Source organism: Phascolarctos cinereus, unplaced genomic scaffold (genome assembly GCF_003287225.1).
Source record: "Phascolarctos cinereus isolate Bilbo 61053 unplaced genomic scaffold, phaCin_HiC Scaffold_3;HRSCAF=262, whole genome shotgun sequence".
NCBI lineage: Eukaryota > Metazoa > Chordata > Mammalia > Diprotodontia > Phascolarctidae > Phascolarctos > Phascolarctos cinereus.
In genome coordinates this window covers 210,324,211-210,346,664 of record NW_027555736.1, presented here as the reverse complement: position 1 = coordinate 210,346,664, position 22,454 = coordinate 210,324,211, and the positions used below count along the sequence as shown (strand labels likewise).

Below are 22,454 nucleotides of genomic sequence, written 5' to 3'. Positions count from 1 at the left end.
TTATTAAGTACCTACTATGTGCCAGGGTGTGCTAAACACTAGGGATACAAAGAAAGGCAAAAAAAAAATGGTCCTTGCTATCAAGGAGCTCACATTCTACTTCAGCAGCAATCTTATCCTTTCTTTAATGTTACTCTTTTTTACAAAATGTTTAAAAACACTTTTTGTGCCCTTAGTTTTCCTTACCAGCCTCAGTTCATTCTAAGCTATAGCATTCCTGATTATTTTGACAGGACTGTTTTACAATCTCATAATCATCTTTTGTTACCTTCCCTTGCTTCCATCTTTTGTGTGTCTTTTAAAAATCTGAGTTAGTTTGTGGGTTGCCTGTTAGGTGAGACCTTGGTCTTTTCAGGCAATGTCTGATTTCCTTCCCTACAGAATTACTTCTCCTTATGTCTTCAGAATTTCCCATTCTTCCTGGGCTTACTTACCCTGTAGCATTTTAGTCCATGGGATCATACCTATCTTTCCTCTAAAGCAGGAGCTCTTAATCTTTTTTCTGTGTGTGACATGTACCCCTCTGGTGAAACTTATGGACCCCTTCTCAGAATAATATTTTTAAATAGTATCTTTCCCCAATTAGATTTCAAGACAATTTTTAGCATTGATTTTTTATAAGATTTTGAGTTCTAAATTCTTCTCCCTCCCACCTCTCCCCTCTTCCTAAAATGGTAGGCAATCTGAGATAGGTTACACATGTGCTATCATGTAAAACATATTTTTCCATATTAATAACAATTGTCAAAGAAGAAATAGATCAAAAGGGAAAAAAAACATGAAAAAGAATAAAATAAGTGAAAAAAGTATGCTTTGATCTGCATTCAGAGTCCATCAGTTCTTTATCTGGATGTGGATAGACTTTTTCTTTGTGAGTCCTTCGTACTTGTCTTAGATCACTGTGTTGCTGAGAACAGCTGGGTCATAAAGAGTTGATCATCACACAATGCTGATGATACTGTGTACAATGTTTTCCTGATTCTGCTCATTTCACTTTGCATCACTTCATACAAGTCTTTCCAGATTTTTTCTGAGACCTACCTGTTCATCATTAGGAAAAAAACTTTCATAGGCAATCTTTCAGAGAGGATGTTATTGGGTTGGAATACTGCTGTTGTATAGGAAATGAGCTGGTTGATTTAGAAAAACATGGAAAGACTTGGACTTGTGAAGGAAGACACAATCGAGCTTCAGAGAAACAGAGGATAGGTAGAAATAAGCATAGTATGGTCTTACATATATATATATATGAGTATATGTATATATGTGTATGTATATATGTGTATGTATATATGTGTATGTATATATGTGTATGTTATAGATACCCATGTATGTGTATATATATCCACACTTAATTAGCCTTCTTTGGGGGGGGGGGACAGGGAAGGGAAAAAAGTAAAGTAAAAAGTACACATCAGAGAACAAAAGAAAGCCAAAAAGAAAGTGAAGAAAAGCTGTTCAGCTCTGAAAACAATGTACAGTATTTATTATTTAAGTTTCCTTGAAATTGAAATGTATCATTTTATATGGAATCCTCTCTTATGGTCTGCTGTATACATGGCAATGTTTTTTTTTTCTTTTCTCATTTTGTATTTAAAATTTTTTAAAGTTTATAAAAAAGTAAATGTATAAAATACATAAGAATATAAAGGAAATCAGTAGAGTAAAATATACTTATCAAAATTTCTTTTAAAACAATTTCACAGACCCCATGTTAGGATCCCTGCTCTAAAGTCTAATTTTTTTTTTATTATGAATGGCTACTGACATACGGTTCTTTAAGGTTTGCAAAGATCCTCACCAGAGCCCTATTAAGTAGAAAGACATACTATCAACCTCATTTTATAGATGAAAAAATCTAGGTTGAAAAAAGTTAAGAGATTTGCCCAGGATCATGCAACACAACTAATAATAAAAGAGGCAAGGTCTGAGGGTGCCTCTTCTTAACTGTGAGTCCAGAACTCTCTCAATTACATAATCAAACTGACAACTGGGGTATCTAAGTGGTGCAGTGAATAGATTGCCCAGACTGGAGTCTGGAGGACTTGAGTTCAAATCTGACCTCAGACACTTATTAGCTGTGTGACCCAGGGCAAGTCACTTAACCCTGTTAGTCTCAGTTCATCATCTGCAAAATAAGATGCAAAAGGAAATAACAAATCACTCCAGTATCTTTGCCAAGAAAACCCCAAATGAGGGCATGACTGAAAAAACTGAACAACAACTGAAGTCTGACAATCAACCTCATGAGTAAGTAGCACAAGCATGTTCTTGGCACTAAGGATACAAAGGGCTAGGCTCCATAATGAAGAACAAACAAACAGATCTGAAGGAATTTATAATCTGAGCTAAAGAAGTTAGATGACTTGCCCTAACCATGGGAGTGGCTAATCTGGGACCAGAATCCAGATCATCAGATTCTAATGCAATCAATCAATCAATATTTATTAGGCATTGTGCTAAGCACCTGGGGATATAAAAAGAGGCAAAAGATAGTCCCTGCCCTCAAGGAGTTTACAATCTAATGGGGAAGACAACATGCAAACAAATATATACAAAGCAAACTATACAGGGTAAACAGAAGAGATTCTAATTCCATTGCTTTTCTGACCAGTTGAAGGTGGGGGGAGAGGTGTGGTATTGGGGGGAAAATACATCAATTAGACATTTTTAAGAGAACTTGGACAAATAATAACAGAAATAGCTAGCAATTATATAACAATTTAAGGTTGCAAAGATGTTCACTTATTTGATCCTTACAACCACTCTGTGAGGTAGGTGCTATTATTAGCCCCATTTTTACAGATGAGGAAACAAACAAAAGTTAAGTGACTTGCCCAGGGTTACAAAGCTAGTAAGTATCTGAGGCAGGATTTGAACTCAGGTCTTCCTGATCCTAAGTCCTGAACTTCCTCCACCACACCAACTAGCTATCTCAACTCGTATCTTCTCTGAGACTTGTTTTTACATCTATAAAATGAGATAATTAGACTAGATGATTTCTAAGATCTCTTCAAGCTTTCACTACTATATCATCTCCTACTTGGAAGAATCTGTTAATGCCCACTATATGGCCTCTCCTGGTATAGTTGAATGTTGGATTTGGAGTGAGTTCAAAATTGCACAGATTAAGTAGGTGATATTTATGAAAGGATTAGGGCAGCTAGGTGGCACAGAGGGGCAGGCCTGGAGTCAAGAAAACTCATCTTCCTGACTTCAAATCTGGTCTCAGACTCTTAACTAGTTATATGACCCTAAACAAGTCACTTCACCCTGTTTGCCTCAGTTTCCTCATCTGTTAAATGAGCTGCAGAAGGAAATGACTAGCTTTGCCAAGAAAACCTGAAATGGGGTCACAAAGAATCAGACATGCCTGAAAAATGAACAATAAAAAAATGAATAAAATTATATAAAATTTGAGGTTTACAAAGTACATTCTTCATATTATTTAAAACATTACACAAATACAGGTTATTATTGCTAATGTTACTACAGATGAAGAGAGATACCCAGAGAGGTTAAACGCCCAGGTGATCCAAGTTTGATTCTCCTTGGTTTATCTTTAGATGAAACTGAATGGTGAAGGATCAGTCTCACTGCTTGCTTACAATTATTGCCAACTCTGAAACAGAGATAAAGATAGGTTCCAAACCTGCACCTGGTCAGAGTCAAACTGCCCAGGAAGATATGTGAATGAATGTGAGCACCCAGGGTATTAACTAGGAATTTTTATGCCTCAGACAAGAGGAAATCAAGGTGCCTTAGCTGGAATGGAAGGAGGGACTGAAACCCCAGGATACCAGAATGACTGGCAAAGGAAGGGGAAGAATTCGCCTACTAGGGATCATCTAGTTCCTTCCAATGCAATCCAACAAGCATTTGTTAAGTTGTATTAAGTGCAAGAGACTATGAACCTAGGAGGAAGTTAGGGGTTTTAAGAGGCAGAGATGAGGGTAGAGTGCATTCCAGGCATGAGGAACAGCCTGTATGAAGGCATGCATGGAATGCTGAGTTTAAGCAATAGAGTAACACGAACTAGGCTGGAGAGTAAATGAGCCAGGCTTTAAATGCTAAACTGAGAGGGTAGAGAGAAAAGAGGGCCCAGAATAGAACCTTGGGAGACCACCAAAAAATGGAGGGGAATAAAGAACAGTGGTGATCAGGGAAGGGAATGAGGCCACAGGGCAGCAGATGGTCACAACTTTCAGTTCTATCAGTAGGTCCAGAAAAAAAGTGACTTGCCCAAATACAGCCAAGTCCTAGATGATGATTATTTGAATCTAGTTCCTCTGACCATACAGTCCTTCTTCCATATAATGAATCAAAGCAAACCACAAAATATTTATGAAACTGACCAAATGTCTTTGTCAATATAAATTAGATTGTTGCTTCATAAATATTTATTAGCTGATGACTGATATTCTAACCATTCACAGATATTCCACCCAAAGATGGAAGCAGAATATTCATTTATTAATTAATTAATGTAGACTATAGATAATCTCTCTAATTACACTTCATACATCTATGGACGAAAGCTATTTTAAGAGTCCAAATTAAAACAGTTATTACAGAAGCTATTTTGTCTAAATTCCTGTGTGATTAGATAACAGCTAAGATAAAGTTAACAGATTCTTAAAATACTTGAAACAATTTAACTTAAAATAATTTAATAGTCAGAAAAGGACATGGGTTGGGTAAGGTTGAGGGGAATGGGAATAAGAGAATAGAAGGAAGGGGCTGGGGACAGTTTTCTCCTAAATGGCTAGTGACTGATAAATACAGAAATGGGGAAATAAAAGAAGTCATAGGAGTAATAGTGAGCAATAAATGAATAATGGAGCTCCCCATCTCAAAGGGGTACTTTGCAGATGGAATTCTATTTAACCTGGCATCTGGGTAGCTGATAGAGGGGAGCTGGGCCTGGTTTTGCCAGTCTGGGGTGACTGCTAGAGGGGGTATATCAAAGGTCCTTCCCCTTCATGCATATACACATGCCCACATACCCTCTATCTTAGAAGGCAGAGGTCCTTCTCTCCTTCCCTCATACCCTCCCCCTCACAGGGCAGTGACCCAAAACTATGGGTATAGGTGGGGGGGGAGGGGGAAGTGCATGTTTCATAGAAAAATATTTAAGTTTTAAGCAGAAAGTATATTATTTGTTTTATAAATAATACAAATACATAATTCTTTAAATCTGATGACCAAGAATATTTTGGAGGACAAGGATAGATGTCCTATCAGAAAGTGTATGCCCAATTCTGTCAATTCTCTTGATGCTAGGGAACTGAGGAAAACTGCAGTTGCTTTTTGGCTCCCTGAGGCTTACTTACTCCCTTCCCTCTACACCCCAGAATCCTCCTTCATGGAGGTTACAGGGAAAAGTTAGAACAGCTAAAACTATCTTGGCAGAATCTGGAGGTGTTGTGATTGATCACTGAGGAGTTTTGAAACTCCTCCTTACAACCCTGGTCATTCCTTTCTCCACTCCCTTCCCTTGAGTAACCCCTCTCATAGGAGAAGAGAGTTTCACCCTTCCCCCACCCCTCACCTTTGATTTCACCCTCCCCCACCTAGGAAAGGAAGAGGGGGAGGGGCAACAGCTACAGAGTGGACCGGGCCCCTGGCAATGGTCTTGGGCCCTAGGGCAACCTTTGCCTGGAAGCACCACCCAGATTCAGCACATCCTGCTCCAGGTAAAGAAGCTAGCCTTCCAACTTGGACTACAAGCCATTCACCTACAATTCATAGCAAACAGGGGGTACCAGCCAATGTCCCCCCATTGTTCACTGGTTGCAGCCTGTGCTAGGTTTCAGTCAATAGTCAACCTCTTTGGGGACCCCCCCCCAGGCAGGGACAGCTCTATGCCCCTTGCCAGCAGCAAGCAGTTTCAGAAGCCGAGACCTTCACTCCTTACCCCAAAAGAATTTGGGTTCCATTTGTTTGAGGGGGGAATGATGAGGATGGGAGTTAGATTCCTAAAAAAGAAAAACTCTGGACTTTCCCACAAGGCCAAATCTCTGGTTTGCCTGAGACTATAATCTTATCAACTGGCCTTTCATTGTGGCTAAACCCAAACTCTCAATTCTGTTACCCTTAACCTAGCCTAGCCCTCCATTGTCTTACCTCCCTATGGCCTCTGGCCATTTCCCACCCTTAATCCTAGCTAGGCTCCATTCTCCCTAGGCCACTAGAGTTCCAGGTCCCAGGCATTCTGTTCACCCCAGTCTACTGGCCACTCCCATTTAGAGCTTCCTTAGACCCCTCCTCCAGTCACCCCAAACTACTTGGCCACTCCTAGATCCTTCTCACAGTCTTTCTGTGTATATAAGGTCCATATCGTCTCCATTAAGTTGCTCAGATTCTTAAAATCTAGCCACTGCTCAGATTCTTACAATCTAGCCAATAGCTCACTAACGTTCAGACTCCTTAAGAGTCTGTCCAATGTGACTGATGTTCTAATAAACCTTGTCTTTGGCTGGAAAAAAAAAAGACAGCCAAAATAATTGTGTTTCTTTAATACATTAACCACACAATTTCCAACACTATCATCATTTTCTGTGTTTAGAATGAAAATAAAAGTTTGTGGGAAAGGAAGCTAAAAGGAAAATATACTACAGAACCCAAAATTTTGTGTGTAAATGTTTAATTACCTACAATTAGAACAACTGCACCAACTCAATAAGGCTGATATGGGCAGCAGGAAGTTCAGACAAGGTTTAGGCCAACTTATTTCACTTGCTACAACTTGACGGATTTAACAGAATGAAATTAATTTCAAATATAATTTGAGATATGCAAAAACTGTGATAACATCAAGAGAAAAAAATAGTCAAAATTCAAAGCTCACCATTATCAAGAGATTAACAGTGATTATCCTGGACCCCTAAACAACATTACTCTTTTTACTTTAATTAGTAAAATGCTTTTATAATGGTATGTACTCATAAATAAAATGAAAATGTCTAATTTCAATAGAATTCAGCCAATTAAGGAATTCATTTAAGCCTCTGCTTCAAGTATTATGTGACATCCTACTACAAATACGCAAAGAATTCAATGGAGAAGAGATATGGAGTTTTTCAACTAAGATGCTGGCGAGGTATTTAAAGGGAATCCAGCTCTTCATATATGCCTCAAAAAGAAACAGAAATACAAAAGAAGAGAAAAGTGGATTTCAAAAATATACAGGCTATTATTGAAGAAAGGGAGCAATTCGGAAGACTTGGCGTTAAAAATGGAAAGCATCAATAAAATTTTTCAAATTTAAATACACACATGAAAATAAAATAATCTGAAACAGAAAATGAGCAAAGTACCATACAATGTATATGTATAAGGGCGCAGCTAGGTGGCCCAGGGGATGGAGTACTGGCCCTGGATTCAGGAGGATCTGAGTTAAAATCCGACCTCAGACACATAACACTTACTAGCTATGTGACCCTGGGCAAGTTACTTAACCCCCTTGCCCAACAACAACAACAACAACAACAACAACAAAAAACCAATGTGTATGTATAAACACACAAATGCATACATAAATGAGAGCAGTAAATAACTAAAGTACCAAGGGCAGCACAGACAGAAAAAGAAACATCCTTAAATGCATAAATGTCACACTTAGGGAAAGCAAACAAGAATCAACACTGGTAATAACATCTCGTGAGACCAAATAAAAAAAAAGCTTGTAAAAAGCAAAAATTCATGAGGATAACTAAAATTAGAACCTTAAAATGCTAAAACAAATAAAATTTTTTTAAAGAATTGAGGGAAATAATTTCTTAAATGATCAACATGGAGACTATGACAAAATCTTTTGAAAAGATAAAAGCAATCAACAGTCTATAGTGAATAACAGGATTTCATATATTAAAGAACTAGACATACTTTTAAAATCGCAAAATCACTGACAAAAATTCGAAAACATGTAGACTGTGAATGCAACAACTTCAGAATCACTGAACACTTAGAAAACGTAACGGTCCACCCCTCAAAATCTCAACAATACATTCCAGGAAATCAAGTGTTACCCACCTACAGTCAAGCCTGACATTTGCATAAGACTCTCCTCTCTCTAGTGTAAAGGAATGATCCCTGATTCCACGTAGACACCGTGGGGAATTGCTTAGGACTTGCAGGGGAAAATTCCTTATTCCTTCTGATTTCCAGAGAAGACACCCAGGGTTCCTGACTCTCTTCAGAAAGGTTCTTGGAGGAAAAGAATGGCTATGGGAAGAAGCCAGCATGTAGAAGAGTTATTGCCTGGATCACATCTCTGTACCCAGCTTCCCTATACTTCGGGGAATTTCCCCTTTGTAACACTGAGGACTCTCCAAGCCTGAAGCCGGAAGAAAGGATTTCTTACTCCACTGGAGAAGATGGTAGAGGGGAACGGGAAAACAAAGATGGCTTCTCTCACTATAAGAACAAGTACATGAGGAAAATGTCTTTTTTCTCCCTTCCTTCCATGATTTTAGCCGGCAATAAACATCTGCCTGGATTTCCAATGAAAATTCCAAATTTCGACAATAGGCAGATCTTCAAGCCAAACTGTATTTCAAAACAGTTCTGGATTCTAAAACAAAGCCAAATTAGTTGCTAGAGTATTCATTGTATTGGCTAAATCACCTTTTTCTAAGGGTGTTTAAGATACTTCAAAGTAAAAAAAAGGAAAAAAGAAAAGAGACAAGCAGCCCCTCCTAGATTCTGGTTAATAACTATGAGTCAGATTAGATTCTAATACAGATAATAATAGATTCTAATTAATAACAGTAGTAGTAGTAGCAGTAGTAGTAGTAGTAGTAGCAGTCATCATCGTCATCACACTAACACTACTACTACTACTATTACAAATAATAAAATAATCTGGGCAGCTAGGTGTGGCAGTGGATATAGTGCTAGGCCTGGAGTCAGACTCTTCCTGATTTCGAATGTGGCCTTAGACACTTACTAGTTGTGTGACCCTGGGCAAGTCACTTAATCCTGTTTGCCTCAGTTTCTTCATCTGTAAAATGAGCTGGAGAAGGACATGGCAAACTACTGAAGTATCTTTGCTAAGAAAACCTCGAAAGAAGTCACAAAGAGTCAGACACAACTGAAAACCCACTAAACACAATAACAAGTAATAATAATAGTAAAAGTAGTAATAATACTGCTAATTTGTAGTATGACTTACAAATTTTATTTCATCTTATCACAACTCAGGTCTTTCTAACTCCAAATCCAGTGCCTCTTAACTAAATCATAATACCTAAACTCTTTTTTTCTTTATTACAAGGGAAGGTTACATAGTAGTAAAGTCTATATCAGTATAAAGACTGTAACATAAAAAACAAAAGACATCAATAGGATTCTGAAAAAATAAAATGACTGAGAAACTGACAAAGCAGTTCTCAAAAGAAAATTTATGGTACTAAATGTCTATATCAATAAGAAAATTAGTTGCATCTTTATTTTAAAAACCTTGAAGAAAAATAAAGCCATATACCAAAAGAAAAAGAAATCCCGTATCAGTGAAGAGATCCATGTGAACAAGACAGAAAACAACTGAAATTCCAAGGGCAGCTTTTTTTTAAGTGACTAGAAAAAAAACCTGATGATCAGGAAATCTAATCAGAAAAGGAGAACAAACCCAAAATACTAAAATTAGAAATAACAAAAGAGAAATCACACAAAGGTAAAAGAAATCAAGAAAATTATCAGCAATTACTTTAGATAGCTCTATGTTAATATGCATCCATTTCACTTAGATTTTCAAATTCATCTACAAAATATAAAATATTCAAATCAATAATGTAACTAGTAGATAACCTAAATGGACCAATAATAAAAGTAAAAAATCAGATTCACCATTAAAAGGGGAGGAAGGGAGAAGAGAGAGATACAGAAGAATACAGAAGAAAATCTTTTAAACCGAACTTTTAAAAAACAAGTAACTCCTATGCTACATATTTATAAAACAAAAAAAATGGTAAGATATTTAGTTTCTTCTTAGAGATAAATATAGTTTTCATTGCTAAACCAAACAAAAACACCAGGCTAAGACAGGAAAGTGAACACCAGTATCATTAATATGAAACTTGTAAATAGAACACAGCAATACATCTATAACAACAAAAGTCATCCAACCTGACCAAGTAGTATTTTTAACTGGAAGACTGAATGATCACTGCATTAGAAGAAAAACTTTGATTCAAAAGTACTTTTTAAAGTTTTTCAAATATGAGAATAAAAGGATCTTTTCCTTAATATGATAAAAAAGACTGTATTCAAAACTTCAATTTAATATTATCTACAAATTATAAAATAAAATAAAATCAACAAAAGCATTCTCACTTAAGAAAGGTATAAAATGGGAATATCTACTCTCATCACCCTTAATTTGACATAATCTTAGAAATGTTAGCTATCAGAGAATAACAACAATAAGAAAGAGGGAAAAAAACTAGAAACAAACATGCCCCAAAATAAGGAGGATAGTAATGGTTGAATAAATTATGGTATGTAAATGAATTATTGAAACAAATATTAACAATCATTTCTATACAGTACTTTAGGGTTCCCTAAGCATTTTCTACATAATAACCTTGCAAGGCAGGCAGTGAGAGTATAATCCCCATTTTACAGATGGGGATACTTGGGCTCTGAGAGACTGAAGGATATATAAACAAGGTCAAGTGTCTTGAGGAAGGATTAAAACCAGGCCTCTGACTCCAAGTCTAGCATCTTTTTCTACTACAGCTTGCCACTCTAAACAGAAGGAACTAAGAAGGGGCTCAGAAGATGTAAAGGAGTGGGGGGGGGAGGAAGAGAACCAAAATATACACAATAATTACAATTATGTAAATACATTCAAACTACAAGAAGAGTCATGCTAAATGTGTAGTACAACTGTGTACAACTTTATGTAAAGCATTTTTTAAAAAAGTAAATAACAGAAGGGTTTAATTACATGTACAATCAGGTAAAATAAAATAAATGGAAAATTTTGAGTAGAAACAAATAGAACATTTGCATCTTGAGTTACTGAGAGAGAACGAGACAGAAAAAAGCAAAAAAGAAAAAGAAATGACTGGAAAACATTAAAAAGGCCACAGTACCTTCAGTTTCCATTGAATAAAAATATCTTATCGAAGCTGATTAACTTCTGCAAACCAGCACTAAACCCAAATGCATCCATAATATACAACTTCATTTTGAAATACCTTTAAGTTTATAAATTTTTAAAATAGTCAACTAGATACATAACGTATCTAGTAAAACAAGTACTGGGGCACCTAAGTGGCGCAGTAGATAGAGCACCGGCCCTGGATTCACAGGAGGACCTGAGTTCAAATCCGGCCTCAGACACATAACACTTACTAGCTGTGTGACCCTGGGTGAGTCACTTAACCCCACTGCCTAGCCAACAACAACAACAACAACAAGAAGTACCACTAACTTTACAGGTCTGTCTTCAACTTCTATTAAAAGCTGCAGTAAGTGGCATCTTACTATTCTAATTATTTTAATAAGACACTTCTTTCCTACTGTGAGGAAGCAGTAGTCTCTTGATTAATTCTTTCTTTTTTGCAAAATGTTGGGCTAGCATTTATTTTTCAAAGTTTTTATTTCAATGACAAGTTTAGAACATTGAACCAGATCTAATAATAAGAAACTTAACAAAAGTAAAGATAAATTGGGTATTTCGCTTATACTTTTTAAAAAAAATTAGCTTCACGGTACTAGATGGGGAGGCATGGCAGATAGGTTCAGTTTCTTTAAAAAAAAAATATGGAGGTTTTAGTGAATTGTAAATTCACAGGATGATAAAACAGCCATGAAAACTAATGGAATCTTTGGCATAACAAGGAGGCCTAAAGAGGTATTGTTCAACTCTAATATGCGCAGATTAGCCAGGTGAGTATGAATGAAAATGAAGGGGGGGAGGAAGGAAGCATCGATTTCACATTTTCTATGTACCAGGCACTTTAGTAAGTGCCAGGGGATACAAAAACAGCAAGATGTCCCTGCCTACAAGGAGCTTACATTCTAAAAGGTTACATAAAGGATTGTTAGTGGGAGAAAGGCTAGAGAAGGATAATTGAGGAATTGACATTGAAAATGTCCAGAAAGTGATGGGGAGGTCTGGAAAGATAAGGCAAAGCTTATCTATCAAAGTTCAGGTTCCCAAGGGAAAATGATGAGAACTATGCCCAATCCTAGGTGCCATATTTTAGGAAGGGTACTGAAAAACTGGAGAGTGTCCAGAAGAAGGCAGCCCATATAGGATCAGTTGAAGGAATCGGAAGATCTCTAAAGTTTCTTCTAGTTTCATAATTCTAAGTGCTAATACAGAGCATTTATTTAAGACCATCACCACAAAGGAAATAGGAGCTAAGCACCAGATTTGTGCCATTTTAAGATTAAGCAATAACACATTTTATCATCTAAATCCATGTAAATACAAAAACATGTACAACTACAAATAATTTTCAATTTGCTAAGTAAGGGAAAATGATACATTATCATTTATTGGATATTCCAGAATTGATCACTTGGCAGGAGCTTTGAGTAGAGATGATTATTTCTGGGTAAAATAATTTGGATAAGTCAGGGAAGGATAGGCCTATAAACATTTCTTTATACATATAAAGCAGTATCTCTACTGGTTTGGAAGGAAATATGCTAGTTATATGGAAAAAAGAGAGGGACATAATCCATTTTCTCACTCTGAAAGCTATTAAACACTTGAAGAAGAGGTGAAAGTGAGGAATGGACTTCTCAAGTACAAAGGATCTTTTACATGCCATGCCTTCATATTTTCAAAGCACCCTTCTATTCCAGTAAAAAGCAATCTCATCACAAACCAGGTGAAAAATTTCCTCATTTTTCAGATCATTCAGAGGCAAGCAATCTCCTTAGCCAGGGCAACTAAGCAAAGCCAATGAGTACAGCAGATCTATGGCACAGGTGAGACAAAGAAGAAAGGGAGAGGAGGGAGAGCAGATGTAAGTCAGAAAGAAACGAAGACAGAAAAGGGAGTGTATGAATAGAGCAATAGGTGCTGGACCTGGAGTCAGGAAGATTCATCTGAATTCAAATCTGGCCTGAGACTTTCTTGCTATGTGACCCAGAGCCGGTCATCTAACCCTGCTGGCCTCAGTTTTTTCATTTGTAAAATGATCTGGAGAAGAAGCTGGAGAAGCAAAATCACTCCAGTATTTTTGCCAAGAAAACTCCAAAATGGGGTCACAAAGAGTCAGACAGGACTGAAAAACAAATGAATGATAAGAAAGTAAAGCAATCATTGAATCAATCAGTCAGTGGTCCTAAAGACACATTACCTACCTCTCCCTGACAATAAATTGCAACATTAATAAAAATCCAGGCAGGAATACTATTTGAAACACTGAGGTAAAATATGAAAAGTAATAAATTCACTTCTTCATCCAAGGCAATGTGTTAAATACTGGTGATACAAAGACAAAGATGGAACAGGAGGAGCTTATATTCTAGAAGTTAACATGTAGTAAGGAGGGGCACTAGACTTGGAGTCAAGAGTCCTGGATTTGAATCCTGCCAAATCACTTAACCTCACTTTTCCCTCAGCTGCAAAGCAGTACTAAATAACTAAATACTGTTTCCCAGACATAGTTGTAATGATAATGATCATAAGGAAAATAATATCAACCACCACTCTCTCTATGGCATTATAAGGTTTACAACCTTATATAGCCAATTCTTCCTTATGAATGAAAGTCATGGCTTAAATAATCTAAAAGATATTCATATTTAACTTTGGAGTATATTTGGAGGTAGGAGATTTACATTTTAGATTATGTTTAATATACTTTTCATTCCTGGGGAGACAGTTGGCCAAAAATACCCTAAATTAAGCTTGACTAAGAGAAAAAAAGAGTTCACCACAGTCAATGGTAAAATAGATAATCAGGAAATAAAGAACCATGATGACCAAAGCTCAAATCAAATTTGAGCATTATAAATTCAGAGAAGCCCATCTTAGCCATTTGACCCTAAAAATTCTCATCTATTATATTACACACAATCACATTAAAATTTTTTTTTCCTAAAGTAGCTAGGAAAAAATAGAACTCATTCAATAAGCATTTATTAAGTACCTACTTTATTCCAGAGGCTGTGGATACAAAAACAAAAAACAGAACAGTAAAGAGGGAAGCTCTATTGGCTTATTTGCCTACCTCACGAAGCTCTAGTCTTTGGGCTACAGCTTCCAGGCTTTCCTGACCAGTGCTCTCCACAGAAAGTGTGAACTCCACAAACTCATTGTCTAGCAGTTGGATTCGGGCAACCAAACAGCTCTTGCTGGACACTGTGTATCGACGAGTACGTTTCAGTTTCAACCCAAACGGAAGTGGCATCTTATCTCCCCTTCTATTGTAAGGGGACAGTGAGGAAAAGGCAACACCACTGACCCAGTGGAAGGTAATGCAGAGAGAATGTTGGGTCTCCTGAGGAGTTGTGAGTTGTAAAGTCTCAGGCTGCTCACCCAGCAGCGTCTGCAGCCATTAAAAAACATCTGACTCTCCAAGGTCCAGGTGAAGGGATCATCCACCAAAGTACTGTGAAAAGAGAAGATTAATTGTTTATGTAAGGATATCCTGGTAACTGCAGGCTTAGCTTTAAAACACAACAATAAATAAGCCTTCATCCACAAATCAGAACTTCTCTGACCTCTAAAGAAATGTTTAGAGATAGGGAAATAGATGTAAAACTCTGAGCACCAGGATAATATTCCTTAATCTCAACCATATTTGAAAGACCTCACCTTCAACTGAAACATTCATTAAGTGCAAAGCATGTGCTAGGTATTGGGGATTCTAGCATGAAAAATGATATGGTACCTGAATTGAATCTTAAAAGGCATTGAGATAAAGAGGGAATGTTTTATCAGGACGGTAGATAACAGATGTGAGAATGAAGGGAGGCTGGAAAGATCTAGTGGTTCCAGGAACTGAGTAATCACATTTGGCTGGAATGTAGAGCATGTGAAAGGAAAGAATGTTAAATAAAGCTTGAAAGATAAGTTAGCGCCCAGAATGTAAAAGGTTTTAAATGCCAGGCTATGGAGTTTGTATTTAAGACAATAGGAATGCACTAAAGGATTTTAAACAGCAGAGTGACATGGGAAGATCTATGCTTCAGAGAAATTATTTTGGAAGTTATGTGCTAAGGATGGATTAGAGCAGAAAGACCATTTGGAAAGCTATTAACAGTAGTCTAATCCAGAAGAGGCCCTGAACTCAGGTATAGTAAGGGAATTAAGATGTGTAAAGTAGAATTAACAGGAATTAACAAGTGATTTGGTATGAGGCAGAGAGGAATAAGAAAAAGAAGTGCAATAGATGACACCAACCTTTGGAGTCTGGGAAGATAGCAGTGCCATTCACAGAAATACAGAAGTTGCTCTGTCCAGACCTCTCCTTTACATTACATTCATATATATCTATCTCATACCATAAATTTCTTTCATACAGAAACTATTATGTTCATTTCTGTATCCCTAGAAACTATGGCAATGTCTCATTGGGAAATGTTAATTCAGTTGAATATCCTTGAAAGGAGAAAATTAATTCTGATAAAATGTCCATTAAAATTAATGTTAATTTTCTATCATCACCTCCTAGACACCTTCAGCCACGCAATCTGCACTGCACTCTGGCCCTCATCTCCACTGCCTCCAAGACCAGAGAATGGGACTCTGCATCTAGGGACATCTTAGTGTTCAATAAGCCAGATTTAACTTTTATCTTGCTCAGTTCTAAGTCTCAACTCCACTGCATTTCACTTCCAGGCCATCTCCAGACACCACCATCACCCCTTCCCGCTCCCCTATATGTGTAGTCTTCTTGAACTGGGATTCAAGCTCCCTTGAGGAAACAGGGAAAGGACTGTTTTGTTTGCCTTTAAGTGTACCTCCAGCACTTAGCACAGCACCTATCACACAGCAAATAATTTACTTTATCATGGAATGGCTAGGAGAGAGAAAAGATTAGCATAAGGAGAAATTCAGGGGACATAAAGACAAAATATATCAATAAAATTTTATTTTGAAAAAAGTTATTTTCTTATTTACTTGGTATCTGGAAAAGTGAACAATCTTTCCAATTCCTCTTCCCTCCCTCAAATACTTTAGAAGTCATTCCTGAGCCCCTAAAATATCCTCAGGCTTCAAACTTTTTTTTCTGTATAGGACTTTGCAAAGTATTTTCACATATATTATTTATTTTTATAAAAAGTCTCTGACATAGTATTTGAAGAGAAAGAGTTAGTGAGATACTGGAAAGCACATTGGACTTGGAGTTCATAGAGACTTGGATTGGAATTCCACTTCCACTTACATACTAGCCTTGTGACCATGGACAAGTCACTTAAGTTCTGTGAACCTCAGTTTCCTCATTTTAAAATGGTGTCAATACCAGTAGGACAGGAAGGTGGTATAGCAAATGAAGTGGCAGGCCTGGCCTCAGGAAGACCTGAATTCAAATCTGCCTGAGACTCTTACTAGCTATGTTACCCTGGGCAAGTCACTTAACTGTTTGCCTCAATTTCCTCACCTGCAAAAAAAAATGTGCTGAAAAAGGAAATGGCAAACCACTCCAGTATCTTTGTCAGGAAAATCACAAATGGGGTCAAGAAGAATCAGACACAATTGAAACGACTGAACAAACATCAGTAGCTACTTATTTAAATTGAGTATCCAATGAAATAACGCACATAAAGCCTTTTGCATTCTTTAAAAGGTTATGAAGATGCCAGCAATTATTGCAGATTAGGAAACTGCAGCTAAGAGGACAGTGTTTTGTCCAGAGATCATCCCCTTGGGTACTAACAGAACCGGGACAAGAATCCAGCTCTGCACACCGAGTCCAGTCTTCTCTCATTAAGGCATAGATGAACAGTCAGGTGTGACTAAAGGAGATAGTCTTCCTCCAGTTATGTGTCGTCCCCCTGCCCCCGTGTCCTTCCTTCTGCTCTGTGATCATCAACCTGAGTATTTATCTACGCGGTGCTACACCCCAGCCCCAAACAGTGCATTAGCGCCTTGAAGGCAAAAGCTTCTTTGCCTGTGTATCCCCCAACAACTCGCATAATGCCTGGCACGTAGTACGAATAAACTTGACGATAAAAGTGCTTCGAGATCCAATTCTAAACGATTCACTTCTTGAATCCTGACAACAGGAATGGAAAAAATACGTCCCTTAGCATTGAGCGGGGCTAAGAAACACTACTGCAGGTAGAGGACCGGAGGCAAGCACACAGCTTGGCGTGTTAAACACCTCCCGCAGAAAAACCTCGTGCCAAGAAGAGCTTCTCCCAATCAGAAGCCTGGGGGGCGGGGCTAGAAAGTAGCAGTAGCACGGCCCCGCCCCAGCTTCTCGCGGCTCTCCGGAACGCTCTTTGTTTCGAGGTCCGTTTCCGGTGGGACAGGTTTCAGCAAGGAACAGTCCCTTAGGCGCTCGGAGTCCAGCAAACCAGAGGGGGGGTGGAGATGAGAGGGGAACATTTAAAGGGACCGCCGCCTTGAACTGCTGGCCGTGGGGACTGAGGGAGGGAGGGGCGCCTGGAAGGAGAGGGCTCTCATCCCATTGGAGTCTCTCCGGGCGGGGGCTCCAAGGTGGCACCAGCGGCAGCGGCACACGCCCAGCATTATCAGGATCTGGCGACGCCCCTCCCCACCCTTTGCTACCAGTTCCGCCAAAAGGAAGGGACTGGTTTCCCTCCTTCCACGAGGTCCCCTCGTGGATTTTGAAAGCACTGACTAAAAACCTGCAAAGGAGCTGAAAGGTCATCCAGTCCAACCCTCCCTTCTGACACGTGGCCAAGAGAAAGTAAATCAACCAAATTACACTTTAAAGTTAGAAGCCGAAACCGGATTCAAACCCAGATCTCCTGGGTCAAAATCCAGGGCTCTTCCCCAAAGACTACGGCTTTTTTGTTTTTAAGCAATTCAGAACTGTCACTCAAAACTAGGGGCGGGAGAGGGGAAGCAAGTCAGCTTCCCGTACGTATCTCCAGCTCCCTAGTTCTACTTTCCTCCCCAACCCAAGGAAAGTAGACAAAGCAAGTAGTGAAGGTGAGCCAGGCTAAAAGTAGGTTATTTAGGGTCTCAGCTACCTAGGCTGAAGTAGCTGAGTGTCTAGCGGACAGACCTGAATTCGAATCCTGACTTAGATGCTTATTGGCATTGTAACCCTCTCTCAGACTCGATTTCCTTATCTGTAAAACGGGGATGATAACAGCACCTACCTCACAAGGTTGCTTGAGTTCAATTCAATAAACATCTACCTCACAGAGTTAGTTCAGTTCAATTCAATATACACATTTATTAAGCGCCTGCTATGTGCCAGACACGGTGCTAAGCGGTGGGAATACAAAAAGAGGCAAAAAACAGTCCCTGCCCTCAAGGTTCTTACAATCTAACGGGGAGAAACAAAACTCCAGGGGGAGTATATACAGAGAAAGCTATATACAGTATTAATAGGAAATAATTAACAAATGGAAGGCACTGGAATTAAGAGGGGTTGGGAAAGGCTTCCTGTAATAGATAGGGTTTTAGTTGAGACTTTAAAGAAGCCAGGGAGGTCTGTAGTCACAGTGGAGGAGGAAGAGCCCGGGTGCGCAGAAATGGAATTAGTGTGAGGATCAAATGAGAATGTATGTAAAGCCCTTTTTTTACGAACCTTAAAGCATTAAAAGTAACTATTATTATTAGGTTATGGATGGGGTGAGGAGAGAAGGAAGGAGGCAGAGGGCAGAAAAGACTTGTCTTGATGATCAAATTATTTAATATACATAAAAGATTTTGTAAACATTAAAGGGCAATAACATAATCCTTTGGGAGGTAACCCAGTCTGGTTCCCTACTGATTCAAGACCTTGGGCAAATCACTTTCACCCTCTTAAGTCTTTATTGCCCCTGACTGAAAATGGTGCCAATACTGTACTTGTACTACATCTCTCATTGGATGGTTTTAAGAACCAAATGGAGGAAAATACAACTATTTAAACACTGTGGTTAAATAACTATAGATTTATTTAACTACGTACACAACCAATGGCCACCAAGCCTTTCATGGGATTTAGAATGTATACTCCAGTAGAGAGTGGAGTCTACACCATCCCTCAGAGCCAGAGATCCAGAAATTTTGTCCCTGGGCTGGTCCAAAAAGGAGGCATGGGGTGGGGATGAGGAAACCAAGAGGATTAAAGAAGAGGAAGGTAAGAGATAGAAAGAGAAAAATGGCACAGGTCCCCACCCATTACCAAATGTTTGCAATATTTAAGGAATGTCAAGTATAAAGCACCACACAAGGGAGGAAATTTTTAAAACAGGGTAGAAAGCATGGACCTTGCCTTGGAGATGTTTACAGTGCAGCTCAATCTACTATGTAAGAGAAACAGACCAAAATGATAACAGTTCTTAAGAATTTATTTTCCCTACCACTGACCAGTGAAGCTATATAGGTAATAATAAACTTTTAACTTGAAAACTACCAGGAAAACAGATGTTAAGGTCTACGCAGATGTGTATGTCTCCTGATAATTAAATACAAGTATACTTATAAACCATAAAAATATGGATTTCCAATACTTTAAAGTGCTTTGTAGTAACGCTGTGTGTGCTTTGAGAAGATGGGGAGGGAGAGGCCAGCTCCCTTCATAAGAAGTTATAGCGAAATAGCCTCTCATACTACTAAAAAGGTAAGAGCTATTGAAAGGATAGAGATAGTCAACCTACAGCAAAAATCTTTTACAAGGTCTTACTAGGTATTTTTGTTAAATTTCTGGTTATAATTTTCCCAAAAAAGTTTTCAATTATATCATTAAGTAATACATTTAAATTTCAATATGAAAACTATGGAACAGTCCTTTAAAAGCAAATGAAACTAGGACAGGTAGTAGCAAAAGATGAAAAACAAGACATTTGTCTATATGAAGAGGGAAGGCAAATATTTGTATTCTGAGATGTTCCAGATATTGTAGTCTCTTCACTACAAAGAAACAAATGACTAAGCCTTGAAGGTAACAGATACTATACTATATAATTTAATTATTAACTTGAGCATCAGATTAAGTAACTGAAACAAAAATGGGGGGAGCTGTGGGAGGAGACACCCAAAAGTTTGAAGTTCAGTTTTTTTATAACTTCACTGATAATAGAAATAAAGATTTTCACCTAATTTTTTTTGTTAGCATGAAAACAATAATTTCTTAAACCAGGTGTAATTTCTCTTCAGAGCTAACTACTATTAGAAATGGCTTAGGGATGGGGGGAATGAGGACTATGTTTGCTGGGAGTGTTTGGTTTTGTAAGAAAAGAATAGACTCCGTTGTGTTAAAAGTGATGCTCTACTTAAAACAAAGTTAGCGCAGTTATACTGCTCTTAGCTCAATTCTTTATGCCCTTGTTTTGTAACACATGCTGTACATAGGGTTTAAGAAACTGTTTATATGGTTAATAGCTCTAATAAAAACCAAACTGAGTAAAGGCTGAGAGAAACTTTTGTCTGTTTTAGGGATAACTTAAGAGGTATTTTTCTCAAAATGCCATAAGTGAATTTTTTAAAGACTCATCTGATATTTGTTGGTCTGGTTAAACTCTCTGTTGACTAAAGTTTTCATATTATTTACAAACTTTGCTTTGGAATGGTTGAAAAGTGATATCTATGATGGATACTTATTTCTACACTGAAACCTTAAAACTGAATGGCTTCAGTACCAAAGAAAACAGAATGCATAGAAAAAGCAGTAAGTTAAATGTTTCATTTCAGTAGCAACTCTTAAACAAGTCAGGTAGATCTACTTCTGTAAGCAGGATATGCTACTTTTTAAAAAGTATTCTCAATAATCAAAAAGTTTCTTAATGAAATATAATTGTATATTTTGTGAAGATTTTCCTTACTAAGGCTTCATCTCATTTAAAATTTGCAATAACTACCTGAAAATAAAGCAACTAAAGTGTTATCATCTGTCAGTAAGAAAGCAATAGCATTTAATAACTCCACTGCTTTGAATATTAACTTTTTTCCCATAAGACAAAAATATCCATACAAGCAAATGCAAAAACTTGCGAATAAATTTCCTTAGTTGCACTATGTTTACTGTTGTCCAAATACAACTGTTATATTCGAAATTGAAAGCTTTTTTTTAATCTAGCAGCTGTCATTTAGTGTTAAGCTAACAGCTGGTGTCATTTTGATCACATGGAATTTTTTTTAAAATGTGCACACACACACACACACACACACACACACACAACACACACACACACACATATATGTACTATTAAGGCTTTATCAGCAAAAAGAAAATGGGACCAGCCTGCCAAGAGTATCTAATCAGTATCCGCCTAAATCACAAGCCTGAATTTAGCAGACCTAGGAATTTCTCTCCCTACAGTAGCCACACTTCTCTTAAGCAAAATAAAGCAAAAACACCTCCTTCTCTCTCTCCCCTACCAAAAGTTTTTATTTGCCAAACTCAACATGTATGCACCATTTTAGCAGGCTGAAATGTAGCCAGAATTAACCACCTGATTTGGAATTGGACCCTAAAAGAATAAATTGAATCAATTATAAGTAAACATGTTCTCTTAAGAAACTTTAATAGACAAGTCCGTGGAGCGGAACATGAAAAAGAAGAATTTCTTTGTGAAACGTTATCTTTTCGAGAACTGCGATAGCATTCATGATTTCCACGACTAACAAACTGTACACAGAAGAAACCTTACTCATGAGAGAAAATGCCACTAAGTTACACGTTCTGCCTCTCTGGAACAGAGAGGTACTTATTTCCCAAAGGACAGCATGAAACTGTATCAAACAAAGAGAGCCTGGGGTGGCTCCCTTAGTCTACTCTTGCCCATTACTTACTTATTTACCTGTTGCAATGATCCAGCTGAAGAGGTTCTGAGGTCACGCATCCTCAGCTACAAAACACAAACAGTTCGGCTTCTTCCCCTGGAAGACATCTCTCACCGGTCCTCCTTCACAAGGGTCTCACTACGTCCCGTGGGTCGGGAAGGACATACCAGGTTCCCCTCCAACTCAGTCATAGTGAAAACATTCCTCACTTCCTGTCTCAGAAAACTTGGTCTGTGTATCATTCCACTAGGTAAGGACTCGCAGGAGGGCGGGGGGCCACGGAGCGCTCGAGGGAGCTCCTGCGGGCAAGCGATGCGGGGGCAGCCGGGCTCGTGCAAGGGCGCGAGAGCCGGGGTCCGCGAGCCGGGCTACACAAAGGGACCCCGGACAGTGAACTTGGCAGTCATCTCCCAGGCAGCTAGCTCCAGGCAGGGCAGAAGGGGGAGGCTTATAGGGGAGAAACGAAGCTCTAGGACCGCGAGGCTCCTTCGCCTTGCTCCTATCCGCTCGGTCTCTTGCTGGGCAGTGAAGGTGCAAGTTCCCCGGGAGGCGTTACTTGTTCCATCCA

At 38.3% G+C, this 22,454-nt stretch overlaps 1 protein-coding gene across 3 annotated transcripts in view; it reads right to left on the bottom strand.

The window, feature by feature from the left end:
• PTPN21 (protein tyrosine phosphatase non-receptor type 21) overlaps positions 1 to 22,116 on the bottom strand; it is a 120,982-nt gene extending 98,866 nt beyond the window's left edge. For 2 of the 3 annotated variants that reach the window (XM_021000323.2, XM_021000325.2), the window contains exons 1-2: positions 21,904 to 22,116; positions 14,202 to 14,582 (exon numbers count right to left, since the gene is read on the bottom strand). In XM_021000323.2, the coding sequence (XP_020855982.1) occupies positions 14,202 to 14,381 (180 nt within the window). In that variant the 5' untranslated portion in view covers positions 14,382 to 14,582; positions 21,904 to 22,116. Of the gene's footprint in view, positions 1 to 14,201; positions 14,583 to 21,895 lie in introns of all 3 variants that reach the window. The other variant, XM_021000324.2, reaches the window with a different exon arrangement.
• Positions 22,117 to 22,454: the final 338 nt, after the last annotated feature.